We start from the raw sequence: 25,557 nt of genomic DNA on the forward strand, positions 1-25,557 counted from the left end.
TCCAATAGTACCCAATCCGCCGTGGAAAACCCCGAAGCGGAGTATATTTTTGCAAAAGCTAGTCTCTTGCTAATATTTATTTGTATAATGTTTTTTATCTTGAACTCCGGGTGCATTTAATCGACGTCTGAATCTCTGAATTCCAATGCCCGAAGCCCCAATAAGGAAAGTTTGCGCGATGTGCGAGATGAGTCACACATAACTTTTCAACTTTTGAGATTCTCAAGTACATTTATTCATTGAAGCCCCAGTTCACGGACTATTTCTCTGATATATCCGCTCCGTTGTCTCATTCGTCACTACCTCCGAATGCCGCTCCGAGGATTAGTCACAGCCACTCGCTTCCATTAGTTAGTTAGTTATCTGGCAGCTACTACTAGTACTAGTAGACCTTGCATGACATCTTACATTCTTCCATCTCACTCCAGAAACAGAGCCAACCTGTTTCAATTTCATCAAAAAGGTCATCTACCGAAGTTTGGATTTTCTACAATGGCATCGTCAGAGGAATACAAAATCACCAAACTCAATAGCAATGACTTTGACGAGTGGGCTACCCTTTTTCGGGGTTATATCGATTTCTATGAAACTACAATCCCTGAGGATCAATACCGGAAAACCTTTGAACGAATCCTTGACACCAACTCTGACCTGTTCGCCTTGGTGATGAGACAGCAGCAAGGCGAATCCGGGGATGGAAAAATGATTGCAATTGCGCACTTTTTCCCCAGCAAACTCCGTGGAGTGAAAAGAACATAATGCTATTGAATGGTATGTCTTACGGTGCCTTTTCATTTTGATGAAGCTGTCACGCTTAGCATCCACTAACGCAAAATGGCACTCATGGGTAGATCTCTTTGTGGACCCAGCAGTCAGAGGAAAGGGCCAGGGTCGCAAGATGATTCAGGCCGTGGCAGATGCCTCGAAAGAGATGGGGTGCCTTCGACTCCAGTGGCTGACGAAGCATGATAATGTTACCGCTCGTCGTCTCTATGATACGATGGCAGATACCTCGTTTGTTCAGTATCGCATGGGTCTTTGAGCTTCCTTCGGCGGTTGTTCAAAACAAGGAACATTCCTCGCCTTTTTGTTTCAGGTGTTACATGTATATAGAAGCAAAACTTCTTTTATTAAAATTCACCTCAGCAAACAGTCTAGCTTTAGCTAAATGGTCAACTTGAAGAGTCGATAAGCCTATTGAATGTGACTACGCATCGTAGTCTTTGATAGGCCACATGTGACGCCTCACAAACGCAACGACCACCAACAGTCGACATCCCCCTCTTCTGTCCCAGAGCCTACACGGAGAGGCCTGCTTTCCAGAACAAAGATCACCCAGGGTGCGAAGATTCCAAAAATGAACAATCATCTTCTACTGTTTCCTTACAATCAACAACAATCATCGACGTGGCTGACGCGTGTACGATAGTCGTTAATGCTGCAATTGCCCCAAGTGCTTCAACAAGCCAAGAGAAGAGCGTAATCGCTATTGATTTTCATTAGAACTCCGTTTTTCTTATGAAAATAGATTGCACCTTGTATGAATTATGGGTATACTCCTTTCCGACCGCCCTTTCTTGCGCTGAAGATTTGATAATTCACGGCGGAGGTGATTGCTAATCCTTCTCATTGCCCTTTCGCCGCCATGAGTAGAGTCACCTAGCAATGAGCTTTCTGGCCAAGGCAAAGCGAATTTCAAGCCCCGGATGATCAATTGCTGCATACGAGCTTTCTCCAAACGGTGAGTCCGGAACTATATCTGGTCTCCGGTATCTAAGATTTTCGGAGCAGCGGGGCGAACGCTGAGGGGTAAAGTTAGATAAAAGTGGCCCCTCTACTCCGTAGCAAGACTCGGATGTATAAACGCGTTGAGGTGACACCATCTTCCCCTCTCCCCACTTCCATCTATCTACTCAAAGGTCGGCACACGCCATGGGCAATCAACTCTCCTACCTCGAAACTCCTCATGAAATCGATCTGGGTCCCAAAGGCAGGCTTCGAGGAATTCAATATGACAACAAAGCCCGCCGATACGCTGGCGTACCCTACGCTCTGCCACCAGTAGGTGCCCATCGCTGGAGAAAACCTCGCCCTTTGCCCGCGGGGCACAGTTATAGTGAATCGGGAAGTCCTTTCGATGCCTCATTTTTCCGTCCGGTTTGCCCTCAAGCGAAATTTGAGTCTGGAGCCGAGAAGGACGTGGGCCCGGAATCTTATAGCGAGGATTGTTTGCTGCTGAATATCTGGACCCCTGTTGAGGACCCTACAGAGAATCCAAAAAAGAAATGGCCGGTTGTTCTTTGGCTTCACGGTGGCTGGTTCCAGTTAGGCGACCCTCTTCAAGAAGTTGGAATGAATCCCACCGAGATGATCTCCACTGGAAAGCTCAACGCTATCGTGGTCGGTATCGGCTACAGGCTCAACGTGTTCGGTTTCCTTGCTGGTCAGGCTCTGCTTGACGAAAGTGATGGTGATAGCGCTGGTAATTTCGGTCTCTGGGATCAACGCTTGGCCATGGACTGGGTGTACGAAAATATCGCGGCTTTCAACGGTGACATCAATAACATCACACTGGGTGGTCGCAGTGCTGGATCTTACGGCGTCCAAGCACAAGTTCTCTATGACTTCCGACGCGAAACACAATTATTCCACCGTTTCTACATGATTTCAAATGCGATTCCGGCACAACCCAAGGCGCTGTCAGATGTGAATCCTCAATTTGACGAGTTGTGCGAGTACTTTAGCGTGCCTGCCAACCTTTCCGGACCGGAGAAATTAGACAGACTACGTGAAGTGAGCCACCAAGATCTCATTGCCGCACTGGGGAATCTAAAAAACCACACATTCCGCCCCGTGACAGATGAGCTGTTTATCTTCAACGGTTTCACCGACTACAATCACAGCGGTGCATTTGCCGAAGAATTCAAGAAGCGGAATCTACGGATATTCATTGGAGAAGTTCTCAACGAGGAGACTCTCTACGCGACATATAACAACCCTAAGCCTAATCTCGAGTCACTTCGGCTGCAAGTTTCGAACTATTACGCACCGGAGACAACAGATCGCGTATTGAAGTCATATAAGCTTCCCACCACCGAGGATCAAATGGAATGGAATACGCTTTTCGGAAATATAATTGCAGACGGTCAAGTTCGTGCTCCCTCACGCTGGTTGGTGAATTGCCTTAGCAGTCATGGCGTGCCTTTGCGTCACATTTGGCGGTATCGCATTGCGTACCGACTTTCGTTCATTACAGATAAAGTGTCACCTTTATCATTTGGCGTAGCGCATGCCATGGATAAACCATTTTGGAAGTGAGTTTCAAATAACCTGGGTTCTCTTTCTCAGCTAACTCTTCATTAGCTTCTCGATCATGCACGGCCCCACTTCCCAAGAAAGAAAACTGATGGAAGACTGGATTGAGGCATTTGTCGCATTTGTGAATGATGACCAAGAATACGATTACGGCACGAGCTCGATCGATGAGGTGAGGGTGGCAACACCAAGCTGTATGATCGATGTCGAAAAGGATGAGAGATGGTCAGATCTGGTCAAGTTGGGCGAAATTTTTGCAAACGATGTTTGATTCTTTATGATTATCAGCTCTTTCCTTCTTCCTTGCATAAATATGAATTCTGAAGCTATTTAAATTCACTATCAGCAAGGCGACCCGGGCCCCTTCCAAGGTTCCAAGATTTGATGAACTCCGATTATTCTACTACTAGTAATAATAGTCGGAGGCTCCGGTTGACTTGCGGCGCTCTGGGTCCTCGCCGCGGCGGAAAAGCATAGGTACAGACAAGATAAATATAGAACCCACTGGCATCGTCTGGTTGAAACAGTCCTGGAGAAGACAACGGGCAAAATAATTAGCAAAGCAACATAAGGCATTAATCATGGAAATGCCGATCATGTTGATCCTGCTTCAGGCGTCCAAGCGCGTTAAGATAAGCGTTGGCCAGCAGCGCCGGATATGCGCTTTCGGAGGACGCCTGACGGCAATGCGTTCGTATCATTAACACTGCCACCATCGTAGCCTCATTTGCGGTGTGAAATTGTATAAATGACCGCAAATATCCTTGCAGAAATGAAAAAGACGGGCATTACAATCCACTCCAAACCATGGTGAACATTCGCTCTGCGGCTGAGTCTGCTGTTAAAGCCTACAGTGCTGCCATCGCGCTTGGGGGCAATTATTCTTATCCACTCCCAAAACTAGCAAGCCATGTCTCAACCTTTTTTATGCCTAATTATACTTCCTACTCGCTTGGAGAAATAAACCTCTCGCCTAACCAGTCGGTTGTTGCCAGCGATTTCGAGTCCATATATTCCGAATGGAGATCAAACGGTCAACCCGGAACTGTTATTCAAATAGTCCATCATAAAATTCAGCCTGTGTCCAATTCAAGTGCCATATGCTGGTTGACCTACCATATTGATCCGCAAAATGGACAACCGGAGTGGGAGTGGACCAACGTCTATGGATTTCGCCAGACTGAGGAAAAGTTCACAAATGGTTTATATGGAGGGTGGGAATTCGCGGTAGAGGATAACGAGCATTCGCAATATGCGTCGCATTCTCACTAGTGCCCTATTTATAGCGAGTTTCGACGGAGGCTTTCTCGGTTTACATTTTATGACGCAGAAAAATAGTTTCCTTCAAGTTGACATAACGAACAATTTGATAATTTCATATCGTCACTCATAATTATATACAGGATGCAGTCTTTTGTAGCGATCTCAGCACTATCAATCTAAAGCTTTGAAGAAGATGCTTTTGCCACAAGGTGCTGGTTGACAGGGGTGATTGCCTTGCCATTCTGGAGAAACGAGATGATATTCTCCATTCCCAGTCGCTCGAATCCGATATGAGAATCCAGGGAAGCGCCAGCATTGTGCGACAGGATTTCGACGTTTCTCATCTTTCCAAGCTCCTTGTTCACATTCGGTTCGTCGTAGTGTACATCCAGTCCAGCAGAAGACAATTGGCCCTTCTTCAGAGCATCTAGCAAAGCAGCCTCATCCAGCAGTTTTCCGCGGGCGATATTCACAAGCCTGGCGCCTGTCTTCATCTTCGACATCAGTGATGCGTTGAGAAGCGCCTCTCCACTGAATGGAGTAGCCACCAATACGCAGTCCGACTCGGCCAATAGTGTATCTATGCTCTTGTGGTAGGTGGCCTGAGAAACCTCCTCGAGCTGGCGGGGCATCTGGACAATATCATGATACAGAATCTTCATGTTCAGAGCCAGGTATGCCTTTTCCGCGGTGAGACGACCAATCTGACCGAATCCGATAATACCGAGCGTGTGGCCTTTGGGGTTCAAGGAAACGGGAGCAAGGTTGCGGTTTGCGTCTGCGAATTGGTTAGGATCGAGTGACCGAGCTGCCATCGCAGACCACGAAAAGAGGCGAAAAGTGGAGATGATCAGCCAGAGAGCAGCATCGGCAACAGACTCGGTGCAAGCGGCGGCGGCATTGCAGTAGACGACGCCTGAACAAAACATAATCATGTTAGTACCGTCTTGTTAGAACAAGGGAGTCCATCGAAGCTTACCTTTCTTAGCCAGGGCAGCAGTGTCGACCCAGTCGAAACCAGCGCCCGCGCTAGCATATACTTTGCAGGAATCCGGCAGCAATGAAATCAGTTCATCGTTCCAGTTACCCATTTCGCCGCCAGTATTCCAGAATGGTCGATAGATCGCAAAGAAATCGCCAAACTTCTTATCCTTCAAAGCTTGGATGAACTCAGGTCGCGACATGCTGTATGACCGGCGAACCTCGAAGTGCTCTTGGAATTTGGTGTGCAGTTCATGATTCCAGCGGATGTCGTCACCGAGCTGGAGGACGACTGGCTTTCCCATTGTGACTTGTTTCTCGTAGAGCTTTCTACGGGTGGTAAATGTTTGGAGATGCGCAATGTGCAATGAAAATGTGACGGCGGCAATATATTCTCTCGATGGGTAAAAAGTGAAATACAAGACTTTCTATACCACCTATTCATGCATTAAATTTAAATATTTAAAGACGGCCTAACTCAGGTTATACGGTTATTGCAGTTTAGCGGCCTCTGTCCTAGTACGCGGACGGCTATTGAATGCGCTCGGCTATTGAAATCCGAAAGATGGAATAACCCCACGAAAAAGGGAAGATCGTCCCATATTTCTTTTAATTAGGAGCCGAGTGGATCGCTCACTCACCCCATGGAGAACTTAGAATACTAACTGCCAGTGAGAACGCAGATCAGCCATGGGCTGCATTACTTGTTTCTCTGCACGATCTCCGCACGGGGTTTCGGCTACCCCAGTTACTGCTTCGGAAGTATGTTTCCCATTCGATAAGATGTGGTTCTGAATGAGTTAGAGCTTCTGAATAATGTCTGTATACATTGATCTGCCATTTGAAATGGTATAATTGTAGCAGGCTTATCATAAGTTGCCAATTCATACTGTCCATTCGCTTCAACGCCTGAGCTTTTCCTCTCCGGTGATTTTCGATATCGGGAGACAAGGCCGAGCAAACGCAGTGCTGTAAATAATCATGCTTGACCTTTCCCTCCAAGCTCAGCATTTTGCACGAGAACAACACCCGGATTCTTCTTTTCGCCCATATCCTCTTCGCTCGATGCGAATCCCACACTAATACTCCCATTCTTCAAGAATCTCACGCTTATATCATAGACCCACGAGCTCTCAGGATCCTCCAAGCCCTCGATACGAAACCTTTCCTTCACGTCCGGTGTCTTTTTCCAGATCTTCTCCATTTGTTCGAAAGAGTTGGTCACGACCCCGCGATAATGCAGTCCACGCTGGTCCATTACCCGCACGAAGCGATACTGATAAGAAGTCGGGTCAAACTGGGGAGATGTAGATTCAGCCAGGCGTTTTCTAGTATATTTCTTTGCTGCAAATCCAAGCAGCCAAATCACGGCTAACATCGTGGCGCCAGATATCAAACGTTGAAGATAGGTAGTACGGGTATCACGCCTGCCTAGGATTTCAAGCATCATGGAACGGGAATGATCTATGGCAATATTAGAGATCCCAAATAATACTATAAACCAGCTATTCAAGTTGTTTGTCAGCGGTATTCTCAGAATTGGAGCGTCGTCAAATTTCAAGGTTTGTTTACCCTTCGGCGAGCCACGCGAGTGCTGCGATGCTGCGATCGAAAGATGAGGCTGTGTTCAATATATCCAGGCCAGATTTGCCGGTAGAGGTGATGATCCTGTCATCTGGAACATTCAGAGACTCGAAAGTAGGGTCTGCTCGCAGACCTCGACGGGCTGCTAGGAGAAAGAATAGCGGCTCGAGAATCTTCGCGGTGGCATCGGTTGGTGGGACGCTGACATTCAAACCCTCCAAGTCTGACTTCGTCTTTTCGCTGGGAAGGTGATGTATTGATGCCATTACCGAAATCTTGATCTTACAGCAGAAGATGGGAGACAAAAAGATAGAGGGATAGTTTCCAGAGGAAGAAAATTCGCTGCCCGGGCACGCGGCTGAGATACTGCCTTGCTAACGGACCCCAAAACACAGCCGTGGGAGCATCCCCCAACTGCCTTGCTAGTGGCCCCAATTTCTGAGAAGTCCAAAAATAAACTTGAACTCCCTAGCCCAAAACTTTGCGAGGTTTCTGCTAGGTGGGGTGTGGGCAGCTACTAGTAAATCACTGTCTCTCCAAAACACCTAGGCATGAATAGTACACAGTTGTGATACCTGTTAGATATTCAGGCGCAGTATCTATACTTTTTGACCTAATGCTTACTGCTACTACTAACTACTAGTTACTAGTACTAACTACTACTAGTAACTAAGAGTAGTAGTACTAGTACTAGTAGTCTGTACTCATTCGGGGGCCTCGAGGATTGAACACAGTCTTGGAAACCTGGATTCGTTTATGATATTTTTGATTTTGATCAGCCTTCAAGATTATTCAAGGACCCTTTTTCTAAAAAGAAGTTCTTATTCAAACCGCTCTATAGGCTCCATCTAGATAATATACCACATGGTTCGGTATACGTCCTGGAGACTCGGAGGTGGACGAAGTAGTTGAGCCGAGCGACTACCTACACAGCCTTAGAACTATTGCTCCGATTCTAACTAGAAGCTTCGACGTAAATATCTTGCCATTGGTGAAATAAGACAAAGAAGATAGTACACGATACATCTTGCGTGCAAACAGAACAGAAAGAGAAATTGAAAAGGAAAAACGAAAAGGAAAAAGTAGAAGGAGAAAACGCCTTGCGCCCAGCGCAATACCGAGAAGAAGTTCGGTCTTGAAATCAGTAACGAGTCCAAGTCCGATCATGATAGGGCAGAAGAACATCCGATGAGAGAGGTGGAGAACAAGAAAGGAAAGAAGCAACCTAAGGAAACGTAATCGACGAGATAGAAGAAGGAATAAAGAAGTGGGAAAACCCGTCCACACAATTGGAAAATGGATTATAAGAGACAAAAGAAAAAATCAATATCACGGAGACCAGCAAGGCGAGACCAGACAAAACAAGACGAGGTTTAAAAAAAGCCACAATGAATGACATTGACACCTCATGCAAACAAGATAGAAACCAAAGGGGTAAGTAAGTAAAGTAACACTAACTCCACACAACCCGCCAGATTCGGGTAAAAAAAAAAAAAAACAAAAAAGCAAACGCCATTTAGAACAGAGATAATCAGGGAAGGAAAAAAAATGAACAAGATAAAACAAACTCCGAGTCTCCGGACCCCGCTCCTGAAATGATATCCCCGAATGAAACCATTGCCATTGCATTTGTTGGTGAAAAGAATGAGCGTGAAAAAGGGAAAAGGAAAAAGGAAAAGGGATGAAAATAGGGAAAAGAAAGGGAGGAAAAGTCTCCAACGTTTCGGTCATGAGCAAGCAACACATCGCTCGCGGGGTTCAGCCGGTCTTCGGGCCAGTGTACTTCCCCGTGGGCGGATCATTCCAGCAAAGCGTCTAGCCTAGCCGCGACGTCTTCGCAATCCATAATCCTCCGCTTGAAGTTCCCGAATAAGGCGCAAGCTTTCTGCATCGGGACCCTCCTCTTCCAAGTGGTGGTTTATATGCTTTGATTGGTGAGGAGACATGGAGGTCGTTGCGTGACGTTCGAAGCGCTTCTCGACCATTGGAGAGCTCTTTTTGGCGTGAGAAGAGGAGGGGCGAGAGGAGGGTTTCTTAGCTGGATGTGGACCGGGCGTGGTTCTCCGGGGAGGAAGAGTAGTCCGCACTGTTGGTTTGTGTGGGCGGGCAGCGGTAGTTGAATTAGCTGTCGCTGTGGTTGCGGCCTCTAGAGCGAAGCGCTCATTGAGTCGGGGTTGGCGAGATGAATGGCGAGAGCTGGAATTGGGCGTGTGTAGCGTCGGTGCCTCGCCTTCGACAGAGGTCATGGGTTCGCCATCTTGGACTACATCCATTTCATCTGCTAATGAAGTGGGTGGTGAAACGAGGGAGGCCGTTGGCTTTGAAGAGACAGAAACAGAGTTGGCATCTTTCATGTCGACAGATTCTGCATGAAAGACAGGCGGCGATGCGTATAATGATTGGTTCACAGGCATATCCTCTTCCATGTGTGCTGAAGGGAATTGATAAGCCGACGAATGGTCATGGGGGTCGAGAGCTTCGTTTTCGTATGTTACCGGAACAGCCTGCAAAACCTCTTCCTTGCTATCAGCCTGACCGAGGTCAAATTGTCCCTGATTCACGATTGGCGATGTGCTCTCTTGCTTTGTCTTCTTCGGGACGGGGACCGTGTCATCATCGTTTGTTCGAGGCCGCTTTGCCGAAGTGGTGTTGCGGGGTTTAGATCGCTCTTGAGCCTTGATAGGATCTATCCGACCGTATTCGTCATGTATACAACGACGCTGGTTTATTTTAGCCTAATACATTCGAAAGTGGATGTTGGGTCAAACTTACCTTGCTCTTCCGGCAATCGTCGCATGCCTTACTACGACCTTTCTTCCCACCGCTAGCACCATCAGGACTCAAATCATGAAGCCTGTTCGCTGCTGCAGTAGACGTTCCCATGACTGCGGATTGGAATTTGCCAGCGGCCTCAAACCCATCAAGGCCAATCACGCCATTGTTCGGGAATCCGGCTTGCGAGGCGATTGCCGCTAATGAGTTCAATGCGGAAACCGCATCTTGGGCCAGTGAATTTGGTGTGCTAACACCTGACGTGGATCCAAATCCGTTGATTGTCATTTGTTTGCCCAAAATCATGTCAGCCGGCTCATCCTTGTGGCGACAACGAATGCGTCGTCTACGACAAGCATCGCAAGCTACCCGCTTTGGCCCTAGACCGGAGCCTCGTGGTGCGGAGGATCGCGACTTTGGAGTCGTCATGGCGTCCGGAGCCGCGCAATCGGGGGTATACACAGACGGAAAGGATGTCGGAATCTCGACCAAGGGGTCGGCCTGGTGCGCGGGGGATGGCATGATGTCTTCCAAGCGCTGAATAGGGTGCCTCTCCGCATATGTACGCTGGTAGTCGATATTGCGGTCCGATCGGCGACTCGGTCGTCCAGCGGGCTTCTTTTCATTAAGGGAAACCTTGGGGTTGTTTTCGATAACACCCGGTCGAGTCCATCGCGGTGCCGTCTCATTGCCACGTTTCCATGCGACCCAGATTCCGAACCTCCGAATCATTTCAACAGGATCTGTGATTGCTTTCGGGATGGAACGACGGATGGCGTTGCGAGCTTCTGTCGTGACACCTTCAACAAGATAGCCACTAGCAATAAGTGCTGTCCGAAGAAGATACTTAATCAGTTCAGGCAAACCCTCAAGCTCCGCTTGGGAATAGAATCGAGCGTTATAGTAAGGCGATCCCAAAGCCTCTTGATTGGCAAGTTCTCCAAACTCGTAGTACACGGGGTACTCTCGGTGAAATCGAGCGTTTTCATCCTGCACGAAGTAATCCAATACATTCGCGGGGACAGGGTCATCTTCCAAATATCGCAGGGCTGTGTACCACTGGATTTTCTGGAAGAATGGGTATCGGAATTTCCTAGGGACTTTTGTCTCCTTCTCAATGTTGAGCACCTTGATTTGCATGCCGTAGTTCAGCCTGGTGAGGAAGTTCCCGCCGATTACCAGGCTGTTCTCCGGGGTCCATACGGCATGGATCCAGCCTGATGGAATCAACATGGTGTCCCCCTCAGAAAGATCAACACGATAACACTCCTTTGTCTGGCTTCCGAGGAAGATTGAATCCTGCGCAGGGGAGTTGCACCACTCTTCATACTTCTTCAGGTGCCTGTCTTTGGGTGGGATGAAGAAAAAGGTCTTCTTGCCCTTGAGAATATGATAGTACACTGAAGAACCACCAAAGTCGATATGAAAGTCGGTATAGCAGTCGGCCACAGACATCAGGCAATAGAATTGTACTTTGGGGAAGTCACCAATTTCTTGCAGCTCCTTGGGCCAGACGGCATCTTGCAAATCCAAGTCCCGAACGATCTTAGGTCGCTTGATGAGTCTGCCGAGCCTGCTCTGGGAGACCTCCAAGCTAATGACGTTCCGGACGGGTTTGTTGGGTTCGTTACTCTCGTAGTAATCCGCCCATTTCTGCATATTCCACCTCTTATCCTCGCCCTGTTGTGATTTGACATCAATGACCTCGACTCTCTCTTCGGGTCCGTAGAGTTCCGCCACCGCCCGTACCGTAAGGCCTTTGGGGATCACCATGTCCAATTGATCCTGGCCACAGTCATTGTTCTCTTCAACCTCGGCCTCCTGTTCGGGAAGATGCTCAAGAAGATCATCAAACATTTCCTTGGTAGAAGCATCTTTGATCAAAGATTCAAAGTCTGTGTCCACTTCGGGGACAGGTTCATGGGTGTTCCAGCAGGCAGGTATCACGATGGGTTCATTCCAGCCATTTCCACGCTCGAAGTATTCGGCAGTGACCAATTCGGGCTTCATGCGGGGGAAATCCTCCGGCTGGAAGCGTATTTTCCCTTGTCGGATAGGCTCCAGGTAGTGGTGTTCCATAGAGTCGGAAGCCGCCTTGACAAGGCCTTGGTTGAGACCTGCGTAGTCAATTGCTGTACGAGCACGCGAGGACTTGCGGACGAAAGTGGTTTGACCGTGGGCTGGTCGACATGAGCGACATATGAACTTGTCAATGGTGCGCAATTCTCGATCGCTTTTGAAGCCAGCGCAGACGATATGGAACCATCGCTTGCATCCATCACAACCAATCCAGGTATCTTCTTCTTGCTCTTCTGTCTGTACTGGTATTCGAACCATATGACATGCAGCACAGCTTGCCTGGCTTGGTTCGGCTTCGTCTTCCTCGGCTTTAGGCATCGGGTCTAATGGTTTTTGCAAGGCGCGAAGTTCAGGAATACCGGTGGACCGGTGTTCCACATACCCAGCATATCGAGACGCGTCTCCCGATGAGATATCCTCAATCTCGTCTTCCCACACAATTGGAGGTAATGTCCCTGCGCTGGTGGTCGGACGCGCACCGCGAATCACAGGACGGGGTGCAAATGCTGAGCCATCCGAACGAGATCTCATGCGCGAAGGCGGGTGACTGTCCTCCGAGAAAAATGCATGTTTCCCGTCGGGGTATCCATCATTTGCAAATCCAACTCGATTGTGCCTTAACTCGTCACCTCCGTAGTGGTTATGAGACTCATCGATGCTGACTCGTTTTGTGTGGCTGCTGGGGTGAAAATTGGTCGGTCGGGCGAGGTTTAAAAGAAGCTCGGCATCTGTTGTCATGCTATCTGGAATCAAGGATTGTATATTTGAGGGCGCTTGTGAGTGTGAATGAGAGTAAGAAAGGGTATCGGAAAGGGAATGGGAATGAGAATGAGTTGGTTGGCCGCGGCCATGGTATGGTGAGGGGTCTCTCTCAGATCGAGCTCTCTTCGCGGGGCGTTCGGAGGTGTTCGATTCGGGAGGAAACAAGGGCACGGTCGATCGAGATGGGGGGGGAAGGTGGGCGATCGGGAAGTGGTGTGAATGTCGGGCTGGTTGCGAGGGCGATGGTCGCAAGAGTGTCGATGGTTGAGTTTGACCGGCCGTGACCCGACCGGTGATGTGAAGAGCCATCCACCGCAGGGGTCCGAGTATGATTAGACGGTCGCTGGTCACCATCCAAACTTGTAGCCCGAGTGATACCGCGCTCGGCCCATGATGAACGAAATTCTGCGGTGGACGGTGTGATGGGCTCTACGGCGCGTCGCGGGGGGGACGGAGTTCGGTACTGCGGCGGACGCTCCCCCAGGGGAGTCAGGAAGGAGGCCGCGCTCATCATCTTGACCTGGACCGAGTCGGAGAGTATTGGCGGTAGAAACGGACGAGTAGGAGGATCGGGGTTGCGAATAAATGCGCTTCCGGCTGGTGGGTGCAAAGCGGGGATCATGGACCACACGGACTAGCGAGTGGCCGTCGCAGAGGAATGGAAAGTCATTCCTGGCAAACGGACATTCGCAGTCGAAACCGCAAAGCAGACCGGGGCGCGCTGGTCGACAAGATTATCGACGGCGCGGCGGGGAAGGAGGAGGAGATCAAGTTATGTTCGGAGTGGACGGAGAAGTCGCAGTTGAGGGGGGGTTTCGTTTGAACGGCGGGAGGCCAAAGGCGCCGAGGGTTGCGGCGCGCAGCCCGCGGGCAGGGAAGGAAACGAGATGAAGACAATCCAGTGGGCAGGAGAGTGAATTCCTGTAAGGTAGCTAACCGGCGCGACTGGAGCTGATGATGTCGGAGGGGAGGAGGAGGAGGAGGATGGGATCGCAAGTGTAAGGAGGGAGGAGTGAGTTGGTGGTAGTCGAGTTGGCAGGTCGCAAAGGCGCAAGGTCAAGGTATTGGGGGAACGCGGAACAGCTTGTCCACCGAAATGCTTTTGGTGCTGGCGGATCTCCCTTTATACCGAAATCAATTCCAGGTGAATGCCGAGAGTGAAGCGTCCCGCGATCGATTGAGTGACTTGGTTGAAAGAAGGGAAAGGAATTAGACTTGAATGGCCGAGAGCTGCCAAACTTCCCAACTTGCGACGCTCTCATCGAGCTCTCAGTGTATATACCGTCTGGTACGCGCGTATTGAACGATCTCCGAGCAGGAGTACCTAGAAAATGCCAATTGAGGCTAGTAAATTAGTAAGGAGGGGTAGGTACTCAGGGCCTTGTGCACGTGCAGTGATAATGTCACGTATTGTCACATATTGTCACAGCTTACTTCATCCTTACTGCCTCAGGCACAAACTAAACCGCATTAGGCGCGATGCCAAGGCTTCCTGCATGCTTCGTTCTGCGTGTGTCTTGCGCTCTCCTCTCCTTCCGAAAAAGAAACCACCCGCCCACCTCGATTCCCCCCGGGTTTCTTGCTCTTCACTTTACATTCATCAACCCCATTCTCATTGATTTCTGCCCTGAGGATGAGCCGGAAGCTCGCCCCCGAAGCAAATCGGTAGGTGCCTGGATCTTTTGCCCCTCTCAACCCGGCCTTGCCATCCCGCAAAAAACCCGGAAGCCCATCCACACCCCCGAGACCACCCTTTACATATTGTTCAGTTATGCTAACTCGCCTTTTTTTTATTTCTGCTAGGATTCTCTTCGTCAAGAACCTCAAGTATGTCTCAGCGCGATCCGCCATCCTCCGTCCTCAATCGACTTGCATACTCGCGTGATGCTTGCGTGACGCTTGCGGAATACCATCTACAGTCGAAATTAGATCACTGACGATATCTCTTTCTTTCTTCAGCTACAACGTAACCGCGGATCAATTATTTGACCTCTTCGGCAAGTTCGGACCTATTCGGTATGGCATTGCTCGTGTTCCTTCTTTCCTTCGCTCGACTACGTCGATGAACACGCCGCTCACACCTTTCTCTTTTTTTTATCCAGGCAAATTCGCCAGGGTATCGCCAACAACTCCAAGGGCACGGCGTTTGTGGTATACGAGGACGTACACGACGCCAAGCAGGCATGCGATAAGCTCAATGGATTCAACTTCCAGAACAGATACTTGGTCGGTACGTACAGCAAGATACGTGGTGGTGGTGGTGGCAGTGGGAGTAGAAGCAGAACACAGCTAACGGACATTTTCCCTTTAGTATTATACCACCAGCCCGAGAAGATGGCACGTTCAAAGGAGGATTTGGCGGAAAGACAAGAAAATCTCGAAAGACTTAAACAGCAGCACGGGATAGAATGATGTGACGACTCTCATGATGCCCTCTGCGTGCGGCTCGCAGTGCATGGTATTGCAACGGCTTTCCTGCTCTATCGATTCCGGAATGGTTGAGGGGTTCTTCGGCGTTTTGTTTATTCCCTCTGGTTGTTTTATTTCGTTTCGTTTCGTTTCGTTTCAGGTGGGAGACGGAGGCTCGACGGGTTTTGACTCCTCGGTTATCATTTACCAACCAGGAGGCTCTCGCTTGAAGGACACACTTCGCGAGGGCTGTTTCTTTTCTTCTTCACTTCTCTTTGTCTATGCTATTATCCTCTTATTCCAGATTCTCGTAATCAAATATGGAAACCCTTTGCTCGACGACTCCGCTGGGACCTATTTCTGTACCCCATATCGTCTATTATTCTAAATCTCTACTCCCTGTTCACCATGGCTCTTCTTCCCTCCAATCCAACTACTCAAGATCTACTCAACCATCAAACAGAGTAAGGCGGACTCTGCGACACTGCGTCACAGCCGCACCCGACTCCACCCTCCGGCAGGGTCCAATTAAGGGACTATCACTTTCCCTGTCTTTACTTAGGAAACCCCTTGGAAAACGAAACCAGGGGAATCCTCTTCAAATCCAAAGGCTATAGCGATAAACTGGGAACTCATGCCCATAGAACCTGCTGAGACTACCTCAACAACAAAGTTCCCTCCAACAAAGTAACCTCTAGCCCGCCCGGCTAGCCGCGTCGATCCCACCTGGGCAGTGCGGGGAGAGACACCGCCTCCAGGCAGAGCTGCTCGACTGTGACGACTGCAACACTGCCCGGTTTTGGCAGATGCCTCGAGAGAACTTAATCTCTTCGTTTGTTCTTTCGTCCTCCTCCCCATTTACATCACCTCGACACCCAAGTTCATGACATACTGAAACATCACCATTAATCAGCCTAGTGGCACCAAAAGCGCCCCCGCGTTACACGAGCCGCCTGGTGTCTTGGCTTGGCCCCCCCGACCCCATTTCAACTTCTGTGAATCATCCTGTAGCCTCCGGGCATTACTTTCAACCTATCGACCTATCGACCTATCGGCCTACAAACCAGAGTCCTCTATTCACGATGGATCTCGCTGCTCCCATCATGGTAGCTGCGAGAGCGACATCAAGTCTCATCGCCACTTCCCAAACCTCATATTCCGACCCGACGCCATCACCGTCCGACGGTCATAAGCTATTCTACCATGGCGCATCCGCCTCCGACTCTGGTAGCTCTGGCGGAGAGAATCAGGGAGAATGCCACTTATTAGGACCATTCTCTCTTCTCGTTCAGTTGGCGCTTGGGGGACTGGCGCTACTATCGTTGGTCTTCAAGCGGTGGAGAGAACGGCCGCAGCGGCCAGTAAAGGTGTGGGCATTTGACGTCTCGAAGCAGGTCTTTGGCTCAGCTATGCTTCATCTCTTGAACCTGACTATGTCCATGTTCTCGGCCGGTCAGATAGAGATCAGGCCGTCATACACACCGAATCCCTGCTCATTCTACCTACTAAATCTGGGAATCGACGTGAGTATCTCCATCCCCTCTTCTTTCTAGTCACACATTATGCCAAAAACATGTGCACAGTAAAAAAACATGCTAACAAAAACCGCATCAGACAACTCTCGGCATCCCGATTCTGATTCTCATTCTCCGCGTCTTAAACATCCTCGCCTCTTACACGCCACTAGCAAATCCGCCCGAATCAATCGAGTCCGGCAACTACGGCCAACCGCCCAAGGCATTCTGGTGGTTCAAGCAATCCATCATCTACTTCATCGGATTACTCGGCATGAAAGTCTGCGTCTTCTTCCTAATTCAACTATTCCCCTTCATCGTCAAAGTCGGCGATTGGGCTCTACGGTGGACAGAAGGAAACACAGCACTTCAAATCATCTTCGTCATGCTCCTCTTCCCTGTAACGATGAACGCCATCCAATATTACATCATCGACATATTCATCAAGAAGTCGATTTCCCAGGACGGCTATAATTCCGACCTCACGACCGAGGGATCAACGACTGATAGCGTGGGGCGCGAGGCCCTACTCGCCGGTATCGATGACGCATATTCATCTGATACGGATGTTGAAGATGAGGCGCCTCAGAAGTCTTCCATTGCTAAGTCCGTCACGAATACTACGGCTACGGCAACTTCGCTTCAAGAGTCTGAAGGTCGATTCTTGGACTCAGAGGATCATAATCCTGCTCCACCCTATCAGCCGGAACCACCTAATTCTAGTGGGAGTGGTAGTCAGAATGGGCGTAAGGAGGTTTCGGGTCCGAATGCGCCATCGCAGCACTGATGATGGCTCCGGTGTGTCGAAGCCCTGGCGTTAAGATTGGAATTGATCATTGCTGGTGTAAGGGAATTTTTATGAATACATGTGCACACGATTATTGTCCTTGAGTATTTTATTGATTAGAGCTTATGTTTATTAGTCCACTGCCACATTTAGTACAGTCGCAAATTAAAGGAACTTGAACTTGAACCTTGACTGTTTAGGCTGAGAGTAGTCAACCTTCCAAGGAAGGATTACCAGTGATTATATATTCTTTGAGTAAACTCATTCTCGTCCCTTGTGAGAAATTTGAATCCATGGATATAATACTACTTGCAACCGTCCGTCCCGCAATCACTTATAGCTTGAACTTCAAGTTATAAATTATCTGGAATAAGATAGGTACTTAGCAGTATTAATATGCACATCTATGATCTCTGCCAAAGTTGGTGATATTACTACTAGTACACACCGCCTCCACCCGTGGGCGTCTTTCTGCCGCCCGCGATCCCAAATTTTTTTCTGCATCGAAACAGCCAAGCTCCCACGCCGATCCCGTGGAGAGATAAATTTCAATCCAGTTTCTTTCTATTCACCCGGGTTGAAAAAGAACGGAGAAAATGCCCAAAACAGCCCTTAAGCAAAAATCCAAGCGGACGACCGCCCGGTCTCCGCTCGACAATGCGCCGATGCATCCCCGTCCCCGTCCCGCAGACAACGACATTGACATGGGCGACGAAACCTCCAGTGACGAGGAAGATCTTCCCGAGAAAGATGCCGCGGAGAAGAAGCTTGAGCAGATGCTTTTCGGCGACGATGAGGGGTTCATGGGGGCGTTGAAGAGTCAACAGGAGCGTGCGGATGCGATGCAGCTTACCCTGCTCAGTGATGAGGATAGTGAGGGCGCTGCTGGTCTGGGAGACAGTGATGCGGAGGAACAGGGTGATTTGGCTGATATGGCTGATTCGGATGTATGTGCATATTTCTGGTGTTTCGTTTCGGTGTTGCTGTTTTCCAGCGCATTGCATTGTGATGCGCAGAACTGACAAGATTGGTTTTTTTCTTCTAGCTCTTCTTCCTCGACTCCGGCAGTGCACCCGCTGATACGAATATGATTCCTCCCCCGGAAACACCATCGGACGAGGAGGACTCGGACGAGGAATCTGCCCCGGCCGTCTGGGCCGATAGTGACGACGAGCGCATCGCAGTCTCACTAGCTGGTCAGGCTAAGTTGCGCAAGTTGCGCACCACCGAAGACGAAGATGTTATCAATGGCAAGGATTACGTTCGACGACTACGCAAACAATTCCAGCGCCTTCACCCCACGCCCGATTGGGCGAATCCCGAGCTCGCGGCTAAGCGTCGCAAGGTGGACTCGGACGACTCGGACGCGGATAGCGCTGAGGATATGGACTCTGATGAGGAGGAGCAACTATCCATGCAGCCTCTCGCCAAACTGCTTCAAAATGCTTCAGATCTTACTCGTGTCGAGGATAATGCCCGCGCTGGCGGGAAGCGCAAGCTGCGCCAGGAAGTCTTGGATATTCAGCGTCTGAAGGATGTCGGCAAGACACAGCCGGTAAGAAAAAATAATTTTCCAAACAAAAGAGAAGAAGAAGAAAGAATACATTGCTAACCCTTTCTGCTTCTCGCTCTCTCCAGTCTTCCGTCGACTCCCTCACTTTCCACCCACACTACCCCCTCCTGCTCTCCTCAGGCCCAGCATCAACCCTCTTCCTTCACCACATCTCCCCCTCATCCCCATCTCCAAACCCGCTCCTAACATCCCTGCACATCCGCCGCACACCACTCCACACCTCAACCTTCGCCGCACCCAGCGGCAACCGAATCTTCGCCTCAGGCCGCCGCCGCTACTTCCACATCTGGGACCTGGACACCGGCAAAGTGGACAAAGTAAACGGCGCCTCGGACCGCAACGAGCAAAAATCCATGGAACGCTTCAAGGTCTCCCCCTGCGGCCGCTACGTCGGTCTAATCGGCAGTTCGCGCAAAGGAGGCGGCCTGATCAATGTTCTGGACAGCGGTACTGCGCAGTGGATTGCGCAGGTCCGCGTCGATGGTCGGGGCGGCGTGGCTGATTTCGCTTGGTGGTCTGATGGTGAGGGAATGACTGTTGCTAGTAAGAATGGTGAGGTTTCGGAGTGGGATGGGAAGTTGCGTCGTGTTGTGGCGCGGTGGGTTGATGCTGGTGCTGTTGGTACGACGGTGCTTAGTCTTGGTGGGAGATCGGGTCGCACTCAACTTGGTGGGGATCGGTGGGTTGCCATCGGTAGTTCGAGTGGTGTTGTCAATATTTATGATCGGAGGGATTGGGCTACTGCGTACGCTAATGCCGGCGCTGCTGCTGGTGGTGGTGAGAAGGATGCTGCTGTCCAGAATGGAATTCCCAGAAACCCGGTCCCTGTTCGTGCCTTGGATCAACTTACTACCCCGATCAGCCATTTGGTTTTTGCGCCGGATGGTCAGATGCTTGCTATGGGTAGTCGGTGGAAGCGTGATGCTTTGCGACTTGGTATGTTTAGTTTGTTTTCTATTATATCTTGCTCGGGTTCCCCGGTTCCCTTCCCTTTACTAACATTTTCTTTTCTTTCCTTTCCAGTCCATCTCCCCTCCTGCACCGTCTACAGGAACTGGCCTACGTCCAACACACCCCTCGGTCGTATTTCGGCCGTGGCCATCTCGCCTAATTCGGAGCAATTGGCCGTCGCCAATGAACAAGGTCGTGTGCGACTTTGGGAGATCCGTGGATAGAATGATACCAGCGACCACGACGTTGGATTGAAGATCGACTTTCTGTATCCCCTGCCTGGCAGGTGGGTGGATATTTGATATATCGTGTGGCTTGGCTTAGCCTGGCTTGGCTATCTCTAGGGTCGTCCTATCGCCCCGGTTCCCCCGCAATCTACCTCGGTATGGGATTGATTGGATCATTCAAATTCTTTTTTTGTATATTCGGCTTCGGCGTAAAGTATATGGCATGGCATATTAGAGTTGGATAGTAGCGCTCTGCATGATAGGAATGTATGATGACCTCAGGCTTCCCATGATAGCAGAATCAACATTCAAATAAAAGTACTAGTATTGACGCATGAACTTGAACATGAACCACTGCAGAGAGGCTTTCGGTATATAGCTAGTAGCTAGCTCCCTGAGTAGTTAAACTGCTGATTGATGAGTATGCAATTATATAACTAGGTCCAATATTCAAGTTCCTTCCTCGTTTGGGGGGGGGGGGGGCTGAGTGCAATTTTCTAATCAGTGTATTGTATACTACTTTTTCGAGGGATATTTGTCTTGGGGTTTAGGAGAGATAGAGAGATATAGGCAAAGAAGAGAAAAGAAAAGAAACCTTTATCAAAAAAGGAAGCAATTCCGCACTCTTCAGTCCAACGGCAGCAAAAAAGAAAATTGAATCAAATGACAGGTCCAAATCGGTGTAATATAATAAACTCCAAAGACCCAAAAGAAGAAGCAATTCATATACCATACGCCTTTCTCAACCATACCATATCTGATCAAAGCAAAATAGGGGTAGTCCGAAAGAAAAGCACCAAAAGAGAGAGAAAAAGAGAGAAAATTTCAAATAAATCGTGCTTCGTTCGGTTCTTCCCATCTCACGTCGATTTCCCTCTTTCTTGAAAAGGGGAGAGGTCGGGTACGTAAGTAAGATAAGTGGTGGTTTCATAGATAAAATCAAGCGTAAAGCGTAAAGTAGCAAAGCAGCAAAGCAAAGCGAAGTATAAGAATAGTAAGAATATAAGAAATGGGAATTTGAATAGAAACGCTTCCATTGAGACTGGGCCAGGTCTATCCTGTCTGGTCTTGGAATAATGCTGGGATATGGATATCATATCAGGGGGTATAAATCGAAAATCGAAACAAAGCGGTATATCGGGATCTTGTTAACTTCCGGCGCGGGTTGAGTCATGTAATAGTTCGTGAGAGTATATGGGTGAGGTTCGTGAAGGAGGTGGAAGGGAAAAATAAATGTGGTGTGGGAGGGAAGGAAGGTAGTATGCCAAAGGGGCGGCGTGGTGTTGGCAGAAGAGGACGGGATGGGATGAGATAGGACAAGATAGAATGGGATTGTGAGTTGTTTATTCACTCCCCAGTCCCAGACGAAGTCCATCTTGGTGTCCGCACATCATCTCCAATCCAATCCTTAATCACGCAGACGGCCCGATCCGGGCCCTGGCAGAGCTTGCGGCGATTGAGATTTTTAAATCGGGGCCCAAGCGGCCCATTCACAAAGTGATATTGACCGGCGAATCTATACTGGCGACGATCGCCTAGCGGGTAGAATTTGTCGCCCCAGTGGCCGCGGAAGAAAAACCATTCCGTTGGTGACTTGGGATTCACGGTGGATGCGCGTAGAGTGTTGTTGGCGTAGGTGTATGCTTGCTTATTCTGCAAGGGATCCCAGAGCGGACCCCGATCTGTCACGTCATGCAATAATCCCCATGGGAGAATATATTCATGCACCCCGGCTGTGGCGTACATGGCATGGCTTCCTTCGGCGGAGTAGATCACGGGCTGGGAGAATTTCTGTTAGAGCTGAGCGACTTTGGTCTCATTTTGTTACTGCGACAGTGACTCACTCGTTGTCCGATCTTTTCTATAGCCTCGTAGCGGTAAGCTTCGCCGCCATTATGAGCGCTGAAGAACATGGCTTTCGGTTTGCCGTTGTGAAATCGCATCAAGCAGTGCTCCCAGTCACCGACATGGTTACCGAATCGGACATTGGCGACCGTATTTCCGAGGTTGAAGCTGTAGAAGAAGAACCAGAAGGCGTCGACGACGCCATTACCTTTGTCCATGACGACCAGAATGGCTGGAGCATCGCTGCGGCCTCCAGGGCTGTCAGTCCCAGGGGGGCTGTCATTCGGAGCCTTCTGCAGAGACTCTTGGATTGGATGACCGCCGAAGCGCTTGCGCAACTCGAGATGAAGAATACGGTTTGCTCGCGAGCCCCAAGAAAACCATTGCTCATTGCCCTTTTCGCCGAGATGTCGCAGGTCGTCCCATATACTACGATCTTTTGCAGATTCACCAGGGATTTGACCATCGACCCGGCCATCCCAGTCAGCCCATGCCTCTTCTTGGACCAACTTCTCATCGATTTCGGGAATGTTTTGCTCCCCCTCCAACCATGGCGGGCGGGACAAGGGGTCGTCATTGCTAGCCAAAAAGACCGGACGACCCCATTGATATTGATTAAGTTGATCGAGGTCACTCAGACTCGGATGCTGCGATTCAGACTGAATGGGGTCGTAATTGAGATGGGGGGTAGTGTGATAGAGATGCTCAGCGATGTCGCCAGGCCAGAATTGTTCCTTGGAATATAGATGGACGAGTGGGGCATAGTCGAAGACATAGTCGGGGATCTCCCGGCGTTCCCGCTCATCGGCATCCCAGTCGGAGTGATTGGACCCGCTGCTGAACCAGTAGGACTGCCAGGGTTTAGTAGGGTCGGTACTATTGTCGTCGTCGTCGCTGTTGTCGTCGCTGTTGTCGTCGCTATCCCCGGGGCCTGTCCATTCTGCGGGATTTCGCCGACCGAAAGGGCCGTGGACGGTTTGTATATGCGCCGCACCGCAAATGCCGAGCCAGCGGCAGGCTTTGCGGTCGAACCAGGAACGAGAACTGGCGATCCACGAGCGCTCGTCCTTGTCCTCCTCATACCAGACAAAAGCGCGGGGGTTGGTAGCGCGGACTATGCTGTTGATGGAGACATAAGCGATGAGTGTCAGCAAGACAACAATGGCGGCCTTTGCCGTTCGAGTCATCTGCTGAACGAAGCGGCAGGGACTGCCAGAGTTGACGCAGGGCCTAGTCGAAGATCATGGAACGAGAGAAAGAAGGGCAGGAAGGGGAAGAGAGGAGGGAAGGAAAAAGAGAAAGATTGGAGAATGGAGAATGGAGAATGGAGAAAAGAGAGATCAAATCCAGTGATCACGACCACAGGGTAAGACTGGGCATGGGTTGATAACAAAGCAAAATGGTGAGTGGGTTTAGGCAGGGTGGGTGAAGGATGGGCGGCATGAACGGCATGAACGGCATGGGCGGTGCCGATATGCGCAGTTCCTCGTGAGCAGAAAAAACCCCCAGCAAGAAAACCCAAGCCGAAAGGCAAAAGGGCTTCGAACGAGTTAGAATGGGCGGGCCGGGAGTGTGCGGAAATGGGCAATGCAGGGCGATGGAGAAGCCGGATGCAATGGGCTAGACTAGCGGGCGATGCGAACGGGAGAAGAGAATGGGATTGGTGCAGGGATGATCAGGAATGATCAAGGGAATGGCGGAAGCGTCGGGAGAACGAGGCTAGCATAAGGCTGAGTGGAAGTACTCCGTAGATGAGGGGAAGTGAAGTACTTTAAGTGGTGGAGGTAGAAGAAGAAGTGGAAGTGGAAGTAGGAAGCGGGGTTAAGAGTTGATGGTATAACTCTAGCATAACTTGAGTTTGAAGATAACCATACACATATGATTACCGATCTAGGCATGGTGTATAATTAAGCCATTGATTATTACTTCACTAACTCTTGTGCTACAACTACGAGTACTCCAACTCCAACTACTCAACTATACTTAGAATCGGAGTCTTCTGCCACCCTGGGATGATAAGCCTTGCCACTGAAAACTGAAAACCCACTCACCGCCAAGCTGACTCATCTTTATCTCCCGTGGTCACGGGTCGGGGCGCGGTCACGGGTTGCCCAGGGCGGGTCGCGGTGTGATGGTCAGCTCGGGAAGCTCTGCAGAATATCCATTGCATACTATAATTATACCTATAACACTGCCAATTCTATATTACTCCATTGCCATGGAGATCGACTCCCACCTTGACCCCGACTCAGATTCAGACTATGAATACGAGTACCACCCCACCGAGACTGAAGTACTACCCCCTCCCTTCTCTCTTCTCTTCTCCCATTTCATCCCCAGATCCAACTAACCCGGAAACCACTCTCACCAGAGCTTCTATCTCAACCTCGACCTAACAGCCCACCATGGCGCAATCCGCCCCCCACGCCAACGCCAGCCCGACAAAGCCAAAGATCCATCCCAAGACGACGACGATCCAAACCAACCCATAGACACCTTCACCCCACTCGACAGCGCCGAAGAATCCCTCACTCGCGAGCGAATCCAAATCCTAGCCCTCCACACGTGCAACCCAATAATCGCATACCAAAACCAAATCTTCAGCTGCTCCTGGGCCGATCAAATCGGCACGGAACTCCTCTTCGCTCACCCAGAGACAGATCCAGACATGGATCCCGCCCGCACCACGCCCCTCCGCAACGGTCCCGCATTTGAGCTCCTCGCCGCCAACAGCGTCAAGATCGTCGGTCGCAAAGCAAACCTCACCTCCAGCAGCGGCCTATCTGGGACTGGGAGTGCATCGCAGAACGCCAGTGGCGCTCTGCACAGTGGCCCGGGCCCGGGCCCGTCCACTGGACAATCCCACCAGGCGCAGTTTATCGCAAAGCTACAGGCGCTGAAGAAGAACAAGGGCGAAACGGACGAAGTAAGGACAATCTATCGGGTCCGTAAAAATGTCGATGTCGCAGAGCGTCTTGCTGCGTGGGCGAAGACGGAGGCCCAAGTCGCCGATGTACAGAAATTGCGCGAGAAAGCTGCCAACGGTGATGTGGATGCTATGGAGCAGTTGGAGATGCTTTTTCGTGCTTACTATGAGGAAGACTCGGAGTATCAGGATCAGGATCAGGATCAGGATCCTTCTTGATTTGTGGATTGGTCTGCTCTTGCTCTTGCTCTTGCCTTTCGGGGTTTCTTTTCGTCGCATTTACTCATTTGTGGGTATAAGCTTGTGGTTGGCCACTGGACCCTGATCGCCATCGCGGCTAGCTCAGCTGGACTGGAATGGACTGGACTAGACCGTTCCCTCCTCTACGAGGAAGGCTTGTTCAGTCGCGCGTCTGAGCGAGACGAGAACGAGTCGAAGTCCGGGGATAGGTATCCCTTGCGAAGTCTTTCACGACATTTCCTCCTGCTTATGTCCAGCAATTCAGTGCATAAGCTCTGCCCAGACTCCCTGCGAATTCAGCAGACCGAGGATCAATCCCGTCCGGAATC

The 25,557-nt window shown here is 50.0% G+C and overlaps 12 protein-coding genes across 12 annotated transcripts; 7 read left to right on the forward strand and 5 right to left on the reverse strand.

Annotated features, from left to right (window-relative positions):
- Positions 1–492: 492 nt before the first annotated feature.
- Positions 493–1,042, forward strand: N7481_003392 (GNAT family N-acetyltransferase; the record flags this gene model as incomplete). Its single annotated transcript, XM_057262611.1, has 2 exons — positions 493–744; positions 806–1,042. 2 exons carry the CDS (start codon positions 493–495, stop codon positions 1,040–1,042), a joined length of 489 nt encoding a protein of 162 aa, XP_057124272.1.
- An 890-nt stretch (positions 1,043–1,932) lies between these two features.
- On the forward strand, positions 1,933–3,586 carry N7481_003393 (uncharacterized protein; the record flags this gene model as incomplete). Its single annotated transcript, XM_057262612.1, has 2 exons — positions 1,933–3,314; positions 3,364–3,586. 2 exons carry the CDS (start codon positions 1,933–1,935, stop codon positions 3,584–3,586), a joined length of 1,605 nt encoding a protein of 534 aa, XP_057124273.1.
- Positions 3,587–4,122: 536 nt separating this feature from the next.
- On the forward strand, positions 4,123–4,587 carry N7481_003394 (uncharacterized protein; the record flags this gene model as incomplete). Its single annotated transcript, XM_057262613.1, has 1 exon — positions 4,123–4,587. The coding sequence occupies one exon, from the start codon at positions 4,123–4,125 to the stop codon at positions 4,585–4,587; it is 465 nt and encodes a 154-aa protein (XP_057124274.1).
- A 167-nt stretch (positions 4,588–4,754) lies between these two features.
- On the reverse strand, positions 4,755–5,864 carry N7481_003395 (D-mandelate dehydrogenase-like dehydrogenase; the record flags this gene model as incomplete). The annotated part of the gene is made up of 2 exons (XM_057262614.1): positions 4,755–5,494; positions 5,558–5,864. 2 exons carry the CDS (start codon positions 5,862–5,864, stop codon positions 4,755–4,757), a joined length of 1,047 nt encoding a protein of 348 aa, XP_057124275.1.
- Positions 5,865–6,538: 674 nt separating this feature from the next.
- On the reverse strand, positions 6,539–6,937 carry N7481_003396 (uncharacterized protein; the record flags this gene model as incomplete). Its single annotated transcript, XM_057262615.1, has 1 exon — positions 6,539–6,937. The coding sequence occupies one exon, from the start codon at positions 6,935–6,937 to the stop codon at positions 6,539–6,541; it is 399 nt and encodes a 132-aa protein (XP_057124276.1).
- Positions 6,938–7,127: 190 nt separating this feature from the next.
- On the reverse strand, positions 7,128–7,409 carry N7481_003397 (uncharacterized protein; the record flags this gene model as incomplete). The annotated part of the gene is made up of 1 exon (XM_057262616.1): positions 7,128–7,409. The coding sequence occupies one exon, from the start codon at positions 7,407–7,409 to the stop codon at positions 7,128–7,130; it is 282 nt and encodes a 93-aa protein (XP_057124277.1).
- Positions 7,410–9,061: 1,652 nt separating this feature from the next.
- Positions 9,062–13,378, reverse strand: jhd1 ([Histone H3]-lysine-36 demethylase; the record flags this gene model as incomplete). Its single annotated transcript, XM_057262617.1, is given in 4 exon segments — positions 9,062–9,229; positions 9,381–9,863; positions 9,916–13,115; positions 13,135–13,378. The coding sequence occupies 4 exon segments, from the start codon at positions 13,376–13,378 to the stop codon at positions 9,062–9,064; spliced, it is 4,095 nt and encodes a 1,364-aa protein (XP_057124278.1).
- Positions 13,379–14,389: 1,011 nt separating this feature from the next.
- N7481_003399 (putative pre-mRNA branch site protein p14) lies at positions 14,390–15,173 on the forward strand (the record flags this gene model as incomplete). The annotated part of the gene is made up of 5 exons (XM_057262618.1): positions 14,390–14,421; positions 14,560–14,583; positions 14,716–14,772; positions 14,859–14,986; positions 15,068–15,173. 5 exons carry the CDS (start codon positions 14,390–14,392, stop codon positions 15,166–15,168), a joined length of 342 nt encoding a protein of 113 aa, XP_057124279.1. The 3' UTR covers positions 15,169–15,173.
- A 1,074-nt stretch (positions 15,174–16,247) lies between these two features.
- On the forward strand, positions 16,248–17,466 carry N7481_003400 (STIMATE family protein; the record flags this gene model as incomplete). Its single annotated transcript, XM_057262619.1, has 2 exons — positions 16,248–16,688; positions 16,780–17,466. The coding sequence occupies 2 exons, from the start codon at positions 16,248–16,250 to the stop codon at positions 17,464–17,466; spliced, it is 1,128 nt and encodes a 375-aa protein (XP_057124280.1).
- A 596-nt stretch (positions 17,467–18,062) lies between these two features.
- N7481_003401 (WD40 repeat domain-containing protein) lies at positions 18,063–20,214 on the forward strand (the record flags this gene model as incomplete). Its single annotated transcript, XM_057262620.1, has 4 exons — positions 18,063–18,413; positions 18,512–19,021; positions 19,105–19,975; positions 20,063–20,214. 4 exons carry the CDS (start codon positions 18,063–18,065, stop codon positions 20,212–20,214), a joined length of 1,884 nt encoding a protein of 627 aa, XP_057124281.1.
- A 1,350-nt stretch (positions 20,215–21,564) lies between these two features.
- Positions 21,565–23,249, reverse strand: N7481_003402 (uncharacterized protein; the record flags this gene model as incomplete). Its single annotated transcript, XM_057262621.1, has 2 exons — positions 21,565–21,996; positions 22,062–23,249. 2 exons carry the CDS (start codon positions 23,247–23,249, stop codon positions 21,565–21,567), a joined length of 1,620 nt encoding a protein of 539 aa, XP_057124282.1.
- A 1,031-nt stretch (positions 23,250–24,280) lies between these two features.
- Positions 24,281–25,207, forward strand: N7481_003403 (TFIIIC subunit 6 family protein; the record flags this gene model as incomplete). The annotated part of the gene is made up of 2 exons (XM_057262622.1): positions 24,281–24,355; positions 24,434–25,207. The coding sequence occupies 2 exons, from the start codon at positions 24,281–24,283 to the stop codon at positions 25,205–25,207; spliced, it is 849 nt and encodes a 282-aa protein (XP_057124283.1).
- Positions 25,208–25,557: the final 350 nt, after the last annotated feature.

This window comes from Penicillium waksmanii (genome assembly GCF_028829765.1).
Source record: "Penicillium waksmanii strain IBT 27052 chromosome Unknown utg000004l:1.0-5674109.0:1.0-5678898.0, whole genome shotgun sequence".
Classification (NCBI taxonomy): domain Eukaryota; kingdom Fungi; phylum Ascomycota; class Eurotiomycetes; order Eurotiales; family Aspergillaceae; genus Penicillium; species Penicillium waksmanii.